This window comes from Trichechus manatus, unplaced genomic scaffold (genome assembly GCF_000243295.1).
Source record: "Trichechus manatus latirostris isolate Lorelei unplaced genomic scaffold, TriManLat1.0 scaffold00061, whole genome shotgun sequence".
Lineage (NCBI taxonomy): Eukaryota > Metazoa > Chordata > Mammalia > Sirenia > Trichechidae > Trichechus > Trichechus manatus.
In genome coordinates, this window is record NW_004443997.1 from 8,863,732 (window position 1) to 8,882,404 (window position 18,673).

General features: G+C 40.6%; 1 protein-coding gene across 1 annotated transcript in view; it reads right to left on the reverse strand.

The window, feature by feature from the left end:
- Positions 1–18,673, reverse strand: part of FBXW8 (F-box and WD repeat domain containing 8) — a 140,430-nt gene that overhangs the window by 63,424 nt on the left and 58,333 nt on the right. Inside the window, exon 5 of the mRNA XM_004379119.3 lies at positions 13,481–13,638. Coding sequence (XP_004379176.1) covers positions 13,481–13,638 — 158 coding nt within the window. The remainder of the gene's footprint in view (positions 1–13,480; positions 13,639–18,673) is intronic.

An 18,673-nucleotide genomic window follows, 5' to 3' on the forward strand; every position in this document is an offset into this window, starting at 1 on the left:
CTGAACTGTGCATGTAGAAATTTTTGAAATGGTGTATCTTTGGCTATGTGTATTTTCACCAAAAAAAAAAGGTTGAGAAGTTAGAGGGTTTACACATTGTGGGGTTGTTAACCAATGTCATAAAACAATATGTGTACTAGTGTTTCATGAGAAACTATTTGTTCTGTAAGCCTTCACCTGAAGTACAATAAAAAATAAAAACAAAAATAAAAAAATTTGGCACAGGGACAGATTATCCAATAAGCAAGGTCTGCACTGACTTAGCTGTGCTTACTTACTAATCTGTAGTGCACAAATTTTCACCAGTTTTTCACATGGGTGAAGCCCACGTGAAATCATGCACTACAAATTAGTAAATAAACACACATAGGCCCATACACACCTTGCTTACTGGTTTATCCACCCCAGTCTGGGCACTAGCTGTGCTCAGTGTTACTAGGGCAACACGATATATTCTTATAACTCTCAGATATTAAAATTAGCAAGTCCAAGGCTTCACCTCAAAGGTCAAAAATCAAACTTATGCAGAAAAGTATTCCACAGCCATGGATTAGAGATCTGGAGAACGCAGTTTATCCAGAAACTCCTTTTTGTAATACTGCACAATCCTGGTTTTTAAATCCTGTTTGGGAAGCAGTTGGAAGTAGGGAAAAGGTAACAAGTCAGGGTATGTACATGTGGCCACGATTTCTACCCAGGCCCGCCACCACCATGATCCCATAAACACAATCGGATCCACTTCCTCGGATCCCTGTGGAATAGGTACAGATTTATTTTTTTTAAAGGAAGAATTACTGCAGAATTAAAAATTCAGAAACGAACAAGTCACTAAATGTGTTTCAGGGGCCATGGAGCCACCGAAGGAATTCTCTGCTCCTAGTCACCCATCCAAATACAGAACTGAGCAGGAAAGCATTCTTGTCTTTTTCATCTAATGCCTCAGAAATACTGCCCTGTCCCATTGAGAGCAACAATTCTGAACTTTGCAATACCAGCATCAATTACACTGCGAGATGTATTAAAATGGCACTTTTTTCTTTCTAATCCTTTTTAAAAAATCAGCTATACTGAGGTTTAATCTATGTGCAATAAAACCCACCAATTTAAAGTAAAAAATTTGACGAGACTGAACAACTACGGAGTCCTGTAACCACCACCACATTCACGATACGGAACCCATCCATCACCCACAAAGTTCCCTCGCGCCCCTCTGCAGTCAGCCCTCTTCCTCCATCCCAGCCTCTAGCAATCACTCACCTGCTTTCTGTCATTTTCATGTGCTTACCAATCATTCACATATCTTTGCTGAAGTGTCTATTCAAATCTTGTGTTATTTTCAATTGAGTGTTTGCATCTTCTTACATTTCAGTTATAAAAGTTCTTTATCTATTTTGGATACACATCTTATATCAGATACATGTTTTGCAAACATTTTCTCCCCATCTATGGCATGCCTTTTCATTTTCTTCACAGTGTCTTTTGATGAGCAAGGGTTTTTAGTGTGGATGAAATCCACTTACCAATTTTTTCTTTTATAATTTGTCCTTCTTGTGTGTCGTATCTAAGAAATTTTTGCCCAACCCAAGGTCACAAAGATATTCTGTTGTTTTTGCGTAGAAGTTTTACATTTAAGTCTATAATCCACTTTGAGTTAATTCATGTATGGCATAAAGAGTAGAGTTAATTTTGTGGAGGGAAGAAGGACAACAGATATCCACTTGCTCTAGCACCATTTGTTGAAAAGACTATCATTTCCCCCACTGAATTTCGCTGGCACCTTTGTCAAAAGTCAGTTGTGTGGATTTTTTTTCTGGACTTCACTCTATTCCACGGATCTATTGATGTATCCTTATGCCAGTCTCACACTGTCTTGATTGCTGTAGTGTTAGTATTGAAATCAGGTAGGATAATCTTCCAACTTTCTTCTTTTTTTTCAAAATTGTGCTGGCTACTCTAGGTCCTTTGCATTTTCTTATGAATTTTAGAATCAGCTTACCAATTTCTATTTTAAGAAGTCTGCTGGGATTTTGATGGGGATTGGACTGAAACTTCAGATCAATTTGGGGAGAAAAGACATCTTAGTAACATTCAATCTTCCAATCCATGAACATAGTAACTCCCCCCATTTATCTGGGCTTCCCTTAATTTCTCTCAACAATATTTTCAGGTCCTAAGCATACAGGTCTTAGAAATATTTTTGCTGCATTTATCCCCAATTATTTTATATTTCTGATGCAATTTCAATTTCCAATTGTTTGTGGCCAATCTGCAGAAATACAATTGATTTCTGTATACTGAACCTTAGTATCCAGTGGCATTGTTAAATCTACTTTATTAGGTCTAGTAATGTTTTTGTAGATAGTTTAGCATTTTATACATAGATGATCATGTTGCTTTTAAATAAAGGCAGTTTTACTTCTTCCTTTCCTATCTGTATGCATTTTATTCCTTTTTTTTGCCTTACTGCACTAACTAGGTCCTCCAGCACAATGCTGAACAAAAGTAGTGAAAGTGGACATCCTTGCCTTGTTTCTGATTTTAAGGAGAAAGCAGGTCTTTTGCCATGAAGTGAGACGTTAGCTATAAGACTTTCATAGAGGAACTTAAGCAGGTGGAGAAAGTTCCCTTCTATGATTAATTTGCTAAGAGATTTTTTTGTTCTGATGCAAAATTAAGTTACTAAGAATCAATTGTATCCTTTTGAGTCTCGCTTTTACATTTTGTTAGACCAAGTCCAGAACAGCTTTTAGTTAAGGGCTAACTTATCGCCATTACTAAAAAGTGATACTCTTCTGAGGATTCCACCTAACAATCCATGTATTACAAGGTCTTTCCGCTCTGGCTGGTAAGAATGCAAACTATTCGTGGCCCTATGTGAGCTCCAAGAATTGTTCTGCCTACTCTTTTCAGGTAGTTCTCTCCCTGGGCTCAGGTACTTCTCTCACACATGCACAGATTAGAACTCAGCTGAAGATTCCAAGGGCTCCCTCTGTGGATGGATCGGATCCCCGGAGCTCTCCGTTTGTGCAGCTCCCTCCTTTCCGATACTCTGGGCCACGAGTTCTATGCACCTTGGCTTCCCTGAACTCCAATCAGTGTATCCTCAACTTACGGAGGCTGCCAGACTCTGCTTCGGTTCTGGCTCCCTGTACTGAGCTGTCTCAGCTGGTAAGCTGGTGTAGCCCACCTTGTTTGCTCCTCTCTAAGAGATCAGAGCCCTGGGCTATGCCTTTTCCAGGGTCTAGAAACCACTGCTTAATTTATTGTGTCTGGTTTTCCAGTTTTTTAAGGCAGAAGGATAAATCCAGCTCCTGTTTCTTCTTTGTGACCAAAAACAAAAGCGCACTTTTTTTCCTTAACTGTTTATTTGAAACAATTTCAAGATTACAGAAAAACTGCAAGAACTCTGTACCCATTGCTCCGATCCCACTGCCAATTGTCTCAGCAATGTCCTTTAGAGCAAAAGCATTCTATCCAGGATGACACACTGCACTCAGCATCTCTCTAGTCTCCTTCACCCTGGAACAGTTCTTTAGACGTCTTCGACTTTCAGAACCTTGACAGCTTTAAAGAAGACAGGCTGGTCATCACGTGGTCTGTCCTTCCACTTGTGTTTGTCCACTGTTTCCTCATGATTAGACCAGGCTATGCATTTTTGGCCAGAACATCACAGAAGTGATCCTGGGTTGTTCTCAATGAATCCTACCATGTGGCAAAGGATGTCAATTTGCCCCGTTATTGATTTTAGCTTTGATCACTTTATTAACATGGAATCTGCCAGGTTTCTCCACTGTAAAGTCACTTTTTCTCCCTTTGTAAATAATAAGTGGTTTTTTTTTTTTTTTTTGGTGAGGAGATTCTTTGAAACTGTAAAATCCCAGCCCTCCCACCCACTAATTTTTACAATCTATTGTTTTGTCTGAATCAATTATTACTATGATGCCTGCCAAATAGTGATTTTCTAATTCCATTATTCCTTCTAGATTTACTACAGTAAAACCTGTGAAAGCAGAAACTTGTGTAAGGCGGAAACCTGTCAGAGAAGGAAAATTCAAATATTTTCCACTAATAGAGAACGACAGAAAAGTGGTAAGACTGCACCCTGTCAAAGTTAGAAAACTTGCAAGACGCAGGAAAACAAGGCAGTCCCGTCGAGTTCCAGCTCTCATCAGTTTCCCTGTAGTTGACATTCTACTGTAAGCATTTCTTTTTCCTCTTTTCCCCTTTTATGATTCATTTATTTATTTGTATTAGTATATACTCATGGATTCCTCTTTTATTCAATGGGTTGTAATCTGTTACTATTAGGATTTATTTTGATAGTCAAACTGTCCCAGATTTGGCCATTGGGAACACCTTCAAACTAGCTTCTGTGTTTTTTGAGGAATGACCATCATTCCTAAAGCACTTCCTTATTTTCTGGCGTGCTAAGATGTCCCAGTCTTATTTTGTTCTTTCCTATCCAATCTTACATTAGTAGGCATATGCTCGTGCCCTGGTGGTGCAGTGGTTAAACTGCTTGGCTGCTAACTGAAAGGTCGGCAGTTCAAACCCACCAGCCACTCTGTGGGAAAAAGATGTGGCAGCCTGCTTCCATAAAGATTACAGCCTTGGAAACGCTATGGGGCAGTTCTACCTGTCCTATAGGGCCGCTATGAGTTAGACTTGGTTTTTTTGGTAGGCATATACTGAAATTATTTAAATATTTGAACACTTAAAATTCAATCTGTTTCCCCGACCACCCGCCCCCAAAAAAAAAATTAATGCTCGGTTTCATTAGGTACATTTCAGAACTTTGGACAATTCATTTCTCTAGTCTATCTCCCAAAAAGCTACTGTGTGCTAGTCATTGCTTCTTGGAGTTTTTAACCACAACTGTAGTAAGACAGGACAGCTATGAATTTGTGCATCATACTGTGCGTTATTAAAAATCAGTTCTCAATCAAACTACCCCAGTAAACCAAAGTATTAACACCAAATCTTGTATCATAAATTCAATGTGCCAATTTCTTCTGGATGATAAAAAAACTGTGTCAAATTATTTTCACTAGTAAGTTGCAAAATTCCTGCTTATACCAGAAATTGGTCATCTGCTTGTCTGTGCCTAATAGCATGAGAATTTCCCTTTCTGGTGTTTCTTAAATTTGACAACTTACGGACCCCTACGAATTCATCGATGGACCCCTCAGCATGAAAAACAACGCATTAAAAGTTTAAACGCAGACACGTGGGTGATCAGATCACTTCGTGCCAACAGCCTGTAAACACAAAATGCAAATTCAGATACCGAAATCCTGCAGCATGGTTCAGTTAAAGGTTGAAAGATCCAGATTCTACTTTTTTTTTTTAAGGTTACCATCAAAATAAATACACAGATTTTTTTTTTAAATGTTCTAGTGATCTCACAACTCTCATTCGACTGTATCTGTGAACTCCCACTTCAGAAACCCTGCCCTATTATTCAGTTATAATCATATTCAGTCCAAAGGATATATAAACAAATAAAAATATAATGTCAAACTTTCTTCACAGATGAGGAGAAAAAGCTTTAAAAGAGGATTTTTTTCAGCAACTTCCTCCATCATACAAATATAGTGTCCATGATTTGTCCGTGAAACAAAATCTAACATCCTAGATTAGCCAGTTGGCAGCTGACTTTAAAAGTTCAATGCCCTGAGAAACACTTCCTAAACATCAAAGAAACAGCTCCGTTCAGAACTTACACATTTAAATTTTTCAATTCCTCTCTGAAATCTTTAAAATGTAAACATTCCTACTGTTAAGCAAACTGTTTAGATTTATAAATTTACTCTATCTTTTAAAGAGACTATACCTGGTATTTTACTCGGGGCGGGGGGAGTTGGGTTTTTTTTGGTCAGAAAGTTGTTTTGTTTCATTTTGTTTTGTTGCCAAGTGTCTGAATAAGAAGACTCTTCAATTTAAGAAAGCAGAGGCCAAGTTATCAGGCAAGAACTGGTACCTGAAACTTTTAAGAGAAAAATGACCAGAAAAGAAATGCCTTGTGAAAAAACAAATTCTCCACAAGACATATCCAATTGTCCTAGCCATCTCCCAAGCAATACTTTAGCATGTTAATAATCTACTTCTAAAACTTCAAAGCTGATCAAAAGGAGGGGGGTGTATGTTTGTATACTGCATTCAAATGTTACATGCCATCAATAAACAAGAGACATGAGCAAAACTATAGAAGGACTGATTGCTTATTAAACATAAAATGACAAAGGAAGCTTTAGAAGCACCTAGTCTCCACAGGCGTCTAACTAAAACGTGGCCCTACTGTTCGCTGTTAAAACGAAGCTTGGAGAGACCCACTCCCGTCCATTGTTAATACGTCAGTAAATGGGAAATCATAGTCACTTCGGCCCTGGGCAGGCACAGTCCCTGACAATGGAGCCTGTGTGTGCTCAGACAATTGTACTGGGAGTGCTGCAAAAGTGGAAAAGCCACTTTGCCTTGCTTGATGGCACCATATGAAGAGAAATATTGGCTGTCCCATTCAGGTTTCCACATGCTAATATACACTGGGTCTTATATCACCTTTCTCCACTTAGAGGGACAAATAAGAACTTCTTTTCACCTGAGAAGTGTGTAATCTCATTTTTCACCAGTGAGTGAGTTTTCAAGACAAACTCCATGGCCAGAGAGTAGGTTTCGTGTACACTGCCATTCCTAATGCCATGGCTTGAGGCCAAAGGCAGGCAACCATGGAGCAGATGGAGTCCTGGCAAGGTCTCCACTGTCCCTGCATTAGCAGCATCTGCTCATTACTCAGAACCTTCTCCTGCTTTATCTAATGCTCCAGGAAAAGCATTTTGATTTGATTCATTTCAGTACGGTAACGTGCAATACAATTAGTGGTAAAATCAAACTGGAGGACTGCCAGTGCTGACAATCGGAAACAAGGCAGAAGAAATATGAGGCCAGTGGGTTGGAATTCAGAAAATCACAACTGTGGCTCACCTTGCCAAATCTCAACACCCCAGGTGCGTGTGCAGTGTCCCCACAGGGCAAGAAGGCTAAAAAGGATGTCTGGATACCTTACTTTTCCCCAGAGCAGTTTCCATCTCCCCTCTGAGTCTGACTCCTTCCATGGACAGTATGTGTGTAGACCAGACCATCAAGGGAGTCTCAGTGCCTGCAGAGCTCCCTTTGGCATAACCAGAGAGCTCAAGCTCATTAACTCATTTTATTATCTTACTCTTCTTTCCTGTGAGGCATGATCATAACATCTAGACCCCACAAGGTAAGTTTCCTTTTTGTCAAGTTATACCTAAGAAGTGTCTGTTAACTTCTGGAAAGGAGCAATATAAAAATGTCCATTTGGTTATTTGAAACAGTGTTTCAATCTGGCTTTGCCCAGAGTAGCTTTTCATGAATATGTTGGTATAAATAGCATAGTGTCAATCTGTTAAACTGAAGTGAGACCAAAGACAATGCCACCTGAGGTCTGCAGAAAGAATAAGTTGTTATTTACCGCAGAAATAGTAAAAGGGCTGATAAGACTGGTCAAACAAGTTCAGTGTGACAGAAGAGCCAGAAAATACAGAACTCTTAGAGAAGAAATAATCCTTAATGCCAAAATGAACTTGAGAAATAAAAAAATGTAAACAATTGGACGTAACATAAACATGGAAGCACTATAAACATGGTACTTGGAATATGGTGTATGGAATAGAATGTAAACATGGAAGTGCTATAGACTGTATATTATACTAGAGAAAGTCCTCGTGAGCATGATGTGAAACCCAAAAGGACAAGACTGACAATCATGATGATATAAATTTAAACTATAAAACAGACTAACCGGAACAGAACATAAATTCCAGAAACAGATCTAACTACAAAACGAATTTCGTATCTAAAAGCTTGTAAAGGCAGCACCTCAAACCAGTGAGTGCAGAGATGGGCTTTCTAATAAGAGGTGCTAGAAAAAAGATATACTCAGATCCATACTTCATCCCATTGTAAGATGAACTCTCCAGGACAATCAAGATTTAAGTATAAAAAATAAAGTTACAACAGTAACAGAAGTAAAAGAAACAACTGCAAGTAGCAGGTGGTTGCTGTGTGCTGTTGAGTTGATTCCTACTATAGTGGTCCTGAACAACAGAGCAGAACTGCTCTGCAGGGTTTCCTACGCTGTGATCGATTTTTTTGTTTGTTTTAATATTTTATGGTTTTCAGTGAAGGTTTTCACAACAGTTTAGGTTCCCACTGAACAATTTGTGGTTACATTCTTCACAATGCATGAACATTCTCAATACTTCCGTTCTGGTCATTCCATTTTCTAGGCTATAATCTTTATGGGAGAAGATTGCCACGTCTTTTCTCCCGCTGAGCCACTGGTGGGTTCGAACTGCTGACCTTCCAGTTAGGAGCCGCGCACTTAACCATTGCACCACCAGGTCTCCTTAACAAGTAGGAGGTATAGAGAGGAAAAAAAATCAATCTCTCTCACACTAAGAGAAATGCAAATTAAGCAGTATTCAGATAGCATTCTCTAGCTATCAAATCAACAGAGATCAGAAAGTCTGAAACTTATTTTGTTGCTAAGGCTGTGAGAAAATGGACGCATTGCTGGTGAGAGGACAAAATGGAATCATCTCATTTCTATTTACTTTTTGACCCCAAAATTCCTTTAATAGAAACTATCCTTTTTGCACCCATATGAAATGTCATATGTACAAGATTTTTCACTACAACATTGTAATAAGCAAAAGATCAGAAGCAACCCAATTGTCCTTCAGTTAGGGACTGTGTAAATAAATGACAGCATTTGCACTCAATGGAATACTTATTCTGCAGGTGTGAAAAAGGAGGGTGCGCCCTTTCCATTGATATGGGCAACCTTTGAGATATATTATTAACCGAAAAAAGCTAAGTGTGGAATAATGTAAAATAATATGCTACATTTTGTGGAAACAGGGGGGAAGGAATAAGAATAGATATTCGTATTTGCTTATATCTGCATTACAAAAATACTGAGAGGATACACAAGAAGCGTGCACAGCTGCTAACCAAAAGGTCAGCAGTTCACATCCACCAGCCACTCATTGGAAACCTTACAGGACAGTTCTACTCCATCCTGTAGGGTCACTATGAGTCAGAATCAACTCAACAGCAATGGGTTTGGATTGTTTTTTTTTTTTTTTAATGGAGGGGGAAATGGAGCAGACAGAAAAGGGTGGAAGCAAGACTTCTCAATGTATACTGTTTATACTGCTTTGATCTTTGAACCCTAAAATTTCCTACCTAGTCAAACATCTTAAATTAAAAAATAAAGCCCACTTACTTATGGGTTAGAAAAAAATATCACACACACATATAAGTTGTTGTTAGGTGCTATCGAGTCAGTTCCAACTCACAGCGACCCCATGTACAACAGAACGAAACACTGCCTGGTCCTGTGCCATCCTCACAATCGTTGTTATGTTCGAAGCCACTGTGGCAGCCACCATGTCAGTCCATCTCATTGAGGGTCTTCCTCTTTTTCGCTGACTCTCTACCTTACCAAGCATAATGTCCTTCTCCAGGGACTGGTCCCTCCTGAGAACCTGTCCAAACTATGTGAGACGAAGTCTCGCCATCCTCGCTTCCAAGGAGCATTCTGGCTGTACTTCCAAGACAAATTTGTTCGTTCTTCCGGCAGTCCATGGTATTCAATATTCCTCGCCAACACCATAATTCAAATGCATCAATTCTTCTTCGGTCTTCCTTATTCATTGCCCGGCTTTCACATGCATATGAGGCAACTGAAAATATCATGGGTTGGGTCAGGTGCACTTCAGTCCTCAAACTGACATCTTTGCTTCTCAGCACTTTAAAGATGTCTTTTGCAGCAGATTTTCCCAATGCAATATGTCATTTAATTTCTTGCTGCTGCTTCCATGGGCATTGACTGTAGATCCAAGTAACATGAAATCCTTGACGACTTCAATCTGTTCTCCGTTTGTCACTGTAAAAACGACATGGGGAGCGGTGTCTGACCTCCTCTAACTTCACATGGGAGAAGGAGAATCAACATCAACAGCCCAAGCCTGATTCCTATGAGGTGGAGGTCAGACACACCTCCTCTCTCCACCATCTTTACTAATTCTGATACCAACCGTCCCTCGCACAGCACTCTCTACTTCTCTGCTGGGTTCAGTAATTCACTGCAATGGTAACACAGAACTCACGGACCATACTCATAACTATGGGGTTTATTAGGGAAGTAACAGTTACAATTTAGGCTCAAGGACACTGAGGACACAATTCTCCCATCGGGATAGCCTCTACCCAGCTGTGCTCGAAGGCACACCTCTCCCTGGCCCTTGGCCTCTGCCCAAAGGTACTCAGCTTTCTCTCTGTGTGTGTTGGGAAGCCTACCAGGCCATCTCCTTCTGCCGGTTCTCCTATCCATCTCTTCCTCCTTGGTGGTGGTGGGCTCTTCTTTCTGCTCTGCAATTGGCTCTCCTTTAAGGCAAAAGTGACCAATCCCCCTGCTGGGCCACAATTATCGTATTTGCAGAGCCCCGCCCAGTCACCTGGGTGGGAGTTACAAGATCATGACGAGAAAGGCCATACACTAAGTAATTCACCACACCGCAATCATGATGTTGCTTATTGATCAAGTTGTAAGGATTTTTATTTTCTTTATGTTGAAGTGTAATCCATACTGAAGGCTGTGGTCTTTGATCTTCTTCAGTAAATGCTTCAAGTCTTCTTCACTTTCAGCAAGCAAGTCTGTGTCATCTGCAGATCACAGGTTGTTAATGAGCCTTCCTCCAATCCTGATGCTCCGTTCTTCTTCATATAGTCCAGCTTCTCAGATTATTTGCTCAACATACAGATTGAATAAATATGGTGAACAGATACAATCCTGACCACCTTTCCTGATTTTAAACCACGAAGTATCCCCTTGTTCTGTTCAAACAACTGCCTCTTGGTCTATGTACAGCTTCCACATGAGCACAATTAAGTCTTCTGGAATTTCCATTCTTCACAATGTTAACCATAAATTGTTATGATCCACAGAGTTGAATGCCTTTGCATATATACACACATATATACACAACTACTATCTAGAAAAATAAACCATAAACAAAGTCTACTGAAGAACAAATGACAAACTGAAAAATTATTTGAAATACTATGACAAGGGTTATTCTCTTTGCCGTTTCTTTTCAACCAGAAAAGATTAATAACCAAAAAGAAAAAGGGCACAAAACAGAAACAAGCAATTTACAGAGAAAGAAATAAATGCAACTCATAACTCAATGAAGTGATTGATGTGTATCATAATTAAAATTAAAGAAAGCAAACAAAAACAACATCAAAATACCATTTTCACCTATCAGACAAGTATGAGGAAACAGTCTCCTCTCATATACTTCAGAGGAGAATACAAAATGGTGAAACCTTTTTGGAGGGCAATTTGGCAGTAGCTGTCAAAACTTAAAGCATCCGTAGCCTTAGACCCAATAAGTACTCATAATTTACCCCAAGGATACACTTGCACAAGTCCATCATGGTATTTATTCAAGGATACTGTAGCACTGTTTTTAGTAACAAAAAGTAAACAACCCAAATGTGTATAAATAAAGGCCGAATAAATATAGCACAGTCACATAATGCAATAATACACAGCCATTAAAAAAAAGAAGGCTTACCCGTAAGATTGCCAAGGTATGTCATTAGATGAAAAAAGCAAGGTACAGAGAGGTATACAGAGCATGACCCCTGTGTAAAATGTGAAAGGGACTGACAGTTGGGGAACAGGGAGAACACTCAACTTTTTGTTTTATGTATTTTTGTTGTCTGAATTTTAACTATATATTTTTTTAATTAAGTATGTAAAGTATATTTTGACAATTACTTGCCAAGTATTTACCATAGAAAGTATCTTCTCTGTCATATCTACAGTCTTCCAATATTTCCATCCAACAACAGGGATGCTGGTGACAGGGATAATTCTAATTAACAATATAAAACCAGTAGCATGCCTGCACATCACCTCAAGATGTACTTCTAAGCTCACAAGATATAAGATGGGGTGCAAATCAGTCAGGCACCCATTTCTACAAGAGTCTCTGTGTGTAGTAAGATATAAACAGCATTATGCCCACTGCCTGGCCCAGAAGACCACAATCATAGTTCTGGATTCACTATGGATTAGTGATGTGACTGCAGACAAACCCTTTGGCGGGCCTCTAGGGACCTCAGTTTCCCATCTGTAGGAGAACGAGTGTGTATGGCAAAGCATGGCTACTAGATGATTCTAAAACTATATGATTCTAACCTTAAAAGCACTGCAACCTTTGCATAACTGTTTTTAAAAAATGCAAGAACTCACAGATGATCTAGAAAGTAGCAAACATGCTCAAGCTGCTCTTATGTTATCTATCCAGGATCTCAATGAACACACATAAAATAATTAGTAGCTGGTATACAAGAGACATCTTAGCTGATGTCTTAGCTTATAGGCTGAGAAGAAAATAATCCATCAGTGGTGTCTACTAATGTCAAACCAAAAGAACAGAGTTCATGTTGTTAAAGTAATAAAATGAAAATGTATAAGGTTTCAGCCCTAATTTTTATTTTTAAATTACGTATGAATATAAAATTCCCCCATTTGCTACTTTACTCTAATTTTGTCCCTCTGAGCCAACCAATACTGCTACACTGCCTCTGAAGATTTACAATGGTGCCATGACATCAACACGAGCATTTGAAAATACTTTGTGGTCCGATTTTCAGGCCAGTGAGGAAACCAAGCTTTTGGAGATTCAAACTTACAACATAATGGAGGTCAAGGGCGTAAGAGGTATGAGTATAGGATATTATGGCTATTGTAAGTATTATGTCTATTAGCTATAAACTGTTGAGATTTCATTACTCAGGTAAAACTAATTTTAAATTATCCTTACCTTAGTGCTATAAATCTACAGTCGCCCACACACAGAAAGAACTCTCAGTCCCTGAGAGACACCATAGTACTGTATTACAGTAAATTACCCTGTAGAGTATGTCAGTGCCGGGGAAAGGAAGACACTGACTTTTATTTTTCTATTTCTGTATTTGTCAATAGATTATCTATGTCTATCCCCTTTTCACTATTCCCTTTGGACTACGTGGAGGCTAAAGGAAAAGCAGGCCAAGTATATTTAATATTTTACACCAAACAAGTTATTTGCTTAAGATGGCTTGGCCAGCCTCGTGTCTGGCACTAAAACCTAGCCCGACAGTTCCAGTAGGAATTAAACACCAGTTTTAACGGGTGCTGTGTTCCAATGCCTACTAATGCACTGAGGGTTACTGGCCAACTTCTTCACATAAGGGCAGGAGTGTGTGTGTGTGTACACGTGTGTGTGCCCACATGTATATACGGAGGGATTATGGCGGGGGAGCCGGCCACAGCTGCTTAATTTTTGTAAAGCTTTTTTTTTCCTTAACAGGGAGGAGGGTTGCGGTTACTTACCATCCTCATAAGCCGCTACCGCCAGTGAGCTGTTTATCCTCACAAAGGAGACATATGGCTGCATTCCAAGCTCGTCCTCCTCATACTCTGATTCCAGGAAGGGGGCTATGTAGTCCCAGGTGCGGGTGTCCCACACCCTTACGTCCCCTGATGTATACCTGGAAAAGAAGGACACACTTGGTTCCAAGAAGGGCTTAAAAAGCAGGGCCGAAGTGGAGAAAATGGAGAGAGCCTTGAAACAACAGGGTGTACGATGTGGTCGGTATACAGTCACTCCTGCAGCATAGCTTAGATGAGGAACTGCAACGGGAGACAACATCAACTGGATAACAGAAGGTCATCAACATGTTTCACGTTCTCACAGCATGATGGTGACAATTTGAAATGAGAAAGCCATAATAAATTGGGTATCGAGATTATCTTGTCTTTTCCCTTTTACACTATTACAACCAATCTGTTACCTTAAGTTCTCCCCCTAAAAGTATCAGTAACATAAATGTGTATAAGCAGCAGTATTAACACAGAGAGAGACACACAGACGAGAGAGAGAGAAACGCTGCAGAGATACTAAGAACTAATGGTCTTACAGGCACAAGCTTTCTAATACCTCATCCATGCATCGGATTTGACTGATTAAAGTCCCTAAAGACTAATTGATTTGCTGAAACAATTAAATCTTGCCTTTAGCAGCCAGACAATGCCGCCTTCTTGTGAAAAGCTCTTGCCGAAATGCATGACGCTCCCCAGTTTTGCCCACTTAGAAAATAGGAGCACTCACTCTCCTATTACTACTGCCACTCCAACAAATGACTCTCTCAATCAAAGCCCAGGCAGGGCAGCCCTGGCTCAGACATGAGGCCTCTGAGATAATGGAATGGACAGATGATGAAGTGGTGTGCTGCCTGCCACTGAGGTATTTAAGCTAAGGTCTTTGATTGCTACAGAGGGTTCTATTCAACACTGAAACAACTTTAGGGAGGAGTATTAGAGATGCCTGTAAGAGCTCATGATGTGCCCGCACAAAAACTGGGAGACAATTTCAAGGGGGTTCACTGTCCTCCTAAGGGCCTAGCCACAGAGGCCTCAGCATTCCTTTGATCCGACATTAAAAGTATACAGTCAAAAAAGATAACCTCTGAGATCAATTTCATCACTGCAATCTAGGACATGATGCATTTATGAAGTGGCTACAGAAGGTCAATTTCTCATGCAAGGTGTCTTAATAAAGAAACTAAGAAGACTCTGATTCAGGAGGGCTTCGTTTACAAAATGTAGGAGTATTTCCCTCAAGTTGTTCATCTACAGTAAATACATAAGTGATATCATTCAAAGGTCATTCTGTCCCACAAATTCCCTGGTTGGAGAATGCAGCGCTCTACCTGCAGGATGGAGATGGACAGGGTAAGTGTGGTGTAAAGAGCCCAATAGCAGAGATGTGCTTTCTAACACTAGACTGATGTACCTCTGTTTGGCCACTGATCCTCCAGAACATAAAAACGCTCATGACACAAGTATCACGAAGACTGGCAATGATACCCAAGCAAGGGCGGATATTGATATCATCACAGCCAAGGCACGTGCTGGCTCCGGGCTCTCCAAGCAGCAGCCCGGATCCCCCTTCTTCAATTGGAAACTTGCGCAAAGCACAAGACGATGCTGCCCCACAACAACCAGGGACGACTTGAACTGCCGAAAACGACTCCAGGCCAGTCCCCGGAGGAAGGCTACCTGCTTAGCTCCAGACGTGAAGAGAGACAACACGTTTGAATTTTTGGATTGTACGTGATTTAATCTTTTGGATTAAATTCTATGTGAAAGGAAACAGCCAGTTCAGAAAATAATGAGGGTGGCAATGTCTTTCAGAAATAGAAGGTAAGTATAAGAAAGAAGAAAGAGGGAGTTTAGGAGATCAGAGAATGAAGGAACTCTGAGAATAAGAAGTGCACAAACCAGGAAAGTGTATTTATTTTCTGTCAGTGTTGGTCATTCTATTTTTTACTAATATATATTGGACCACAAGGAGCCTTGGTGGCGCAGTGATTAAGCGCTTGCAGGTGTGTACCCACCAGCCACAGACGTGGCAGTCTGTTTCCGTAAAGATTACAGCCTTGGAGACCCTACGAGGCAGTTCCACTCTTTCCTGCTGGGTCGCTGTGAACTGCAATCGACTCGACGGAAAGGGTACACTGGACCACACCAGTAGTCTTCCTGCTGTTCTTTGAGGCATCCCTTAGGGCCCCCAGTAGGGAGTGGGGAGTCTGGAGGACAGAATGTAATTGGACTGTGCTCCAGTCTCTCTGGTCCCCTTTAAACAGAGTCCTGAGGCAAAGCAATGACAACAAACCTTGGAAAAGGTGATTTAATTGTGAACCACACAAAATCCCACCATAAAATATAAATTTTTGATATTTCTTATCATTAGGGGTGGAGAGAGGGCAGGGATCCCACGGGTAATAGCACTCTATCATTATCTAAAAGGTTCCTGATAAGCCTTTTCTTCCATAAAAGAAGGTGTCTCATTTACACTGCAGCTCCACACATCTCAGATTAAATACATGCTCTCTTCAAAAAGCTAGCCTGTTTCTGAACTCTTTATTTTTGTCAATAGTACCTTCCGTCCCAGATCACTGGTGCAGAAACGGAGGGGTCCCTTCACCATCCCCTTTGCCTACCACCCACACTGACATATACATTCAGGTCACTAAACCCTTTCTGTTCTCATTCTCTGGAATGCCACCCTGGCCTGCAGCCCCCAGTACCTGAGACTTGGGCTATGAGTCTCCCTACTTCTGAGCCTCACCCACCCCCTTCAATCAGCCCGGTACAAGCCAAGCTCTCAACAATACTTGACTACGTGAATCATTCTTCTGGAAACACTCCCTTTATCCTGTACTCTCCAAAAGAGACCATGTCCCCCTATGATCTACCTTGCTGGCAGCCTAAACTTTTCCTTCATGGCAATTATGTGTGTGATTATCTGTCTGTCTCCCCCTACTAAGCTATAAGCCTCTGAGGTCAGGGTCCGGGTCTTGTTTAAAGCTGTACATTCAATGACCAGAACAGCATCTGACACCTAGGAAGCCATCCGTAAATTTTTACCCCTTAACACCTTACTGAAGGAAGTTTTAATTACTGGGTCTAGCACTAGAAACTCTTCACGAATTCATTTCTCCTCTTTCTTAGCATGAGTCTGCCTCCGGACAAGCCTGCCCTTCCCTGGCTTCAAACAGTCTTGCTCACATTATCTTTCTGAAATCCCTTCTCTCCTCACAACCAGACCCAGCAGGGCTCAACCTTGGATGAACATTAGAATCACCTGGAAAGCTGTCAAAAATTGTGATGCCCAAGCCACCCCAGACCAATTAAACCTGACTCTTGGGAGGTGGAACCAGGCATCAGTGCTTTCAACATGCAGGCAAGATTGAGAACCATCAAGATAGCCCAATCCTGCCAACTCCACAAGCTCTAGAACAGGCCCTGCCTCTTCCATGAAGCCTTCTCTGCCTCAACTATCTGCCGTTTACCTGAATATATAGCAGTTATTGCTATATTTCATATGTGCAGGTCGTATCTCCTCAACTGGACTGTAAAGTCCTCGAGAAGAGCCATATCTCAACGCCGTAGCCTCCACTAGAGTGCCTCATGCAGCCAATACTCAGTAAATAAATGGTGACTGAAAGGAAGTGTCCAAAAGCAACAACCTTACTGGCTGGAGTGCCACCTCCTTTACTTTCAGCAACTACCTTTCAGTGCTGATGATCAAAAACGATGGGTGAAACACCCAGAAGGCAATGCATCAATATGCGTTAGACTTCTTGCATTTACTTCTAATCTGTTTAAAGTGTATCTCTTCAAAACATGGGATAAGCTAAATTATTTCAGTAAACATGGGTTTTTCCACAGATGTGTATTTAAATTACACCATTCTTCACGGCCAAACAGGACAATAATAACACAAATGTTTTGCTGCGAAATGACTCAGGAGGTAAAATATGAGACTCTATGTCTCCTTTATTGATGGGAACAGAGAATAAATAATCCTATTTCAGCAGGTACTGTGTGATGACTCAGCAGCAGGCTCTCGAATCTAACACAAGTGGAAGCAAGTATGGCAATGGGAGTCAGGCTGAGTGCTAATGAACTCGTGCTAACAAAACAGACATTTTCATGAGGGTAAAACATTGGTTGGGGCAGAAGGACCTGGACCAAGCCCTAAATGTGATCTAAAAATGCTTAACAACATTGGCCAGAGGAAGCAAGAACAAAAATCGAAGGGAGGTAGGAGAAAAGGCTGATTTTTCTCCGGGGCTCCAGATGTCTTTATTGCTGCCTAATGACAATTACACTCAACCAATTAAGACGCCACTATGACAGTTGCATTGTCAGTAAGCCTTTGGACCCCAATGTTGATGGCTCTCTAATTAGTGTCTGTGCAAAGTACAACTGCAACTAATATACTAGCTCATGGAAGAACACTAAAGAAAAACTGGAGAAAGAAGCCTCTTCCAAACCAGTCAATATGTACCCCAGCCCATGGCACGGACCAGTGAAACTGTATTCTTTCTCAATCATTTTTACGCTTGGTAAGGCTGAGTTTACTTCTAAATAAATAGGTCAGAGACCACAGAATTTTTTGTTGAAAGACTGGGAAGGGAGCCTCTCTCAAGCACAGCACCCCAGAGCAACTGCCAATTTAAAATGATTTACCACCAAGGAGCTTTTATTAACTAGTAAGTTTCCAATAAGCAGACTACTTATTGGGACTAAGAGACTGGAAGAAATAAGAGGAAGAAATGTTGTGCAGCTTAAAACAACCTCTAACCTTCCTTCTTGTATAAACACCCAGCAGGGCTTCCATTCTGTTTCAGGTGCCAGAACTTAATTTGCTAAAAATAATTTTTTTCAAGGCTCTTCTTAACAAGGGGGAAGGGGGATTTTGATTTAAGAATGCTGAGAAGTAACGTTAAGTGACTTACTCAGGGTCACAAGAAATATTTTAGGGGCACAGCTGGAATCAAAACTGGTCGCTAGGTTTTTCTCAATCCGTTGCTTGGCCAACAAGCCACTCTGCCTCCTCAAATGACAGTGTCTTTAAACAAATGCTGCTTTTAAGAGCCATCCCCAATTAAGTGCAATACAAGGAATTTATTGTTTTCAATATTGTGACTCAGTCTTGCAGGACACAGCCCCTAA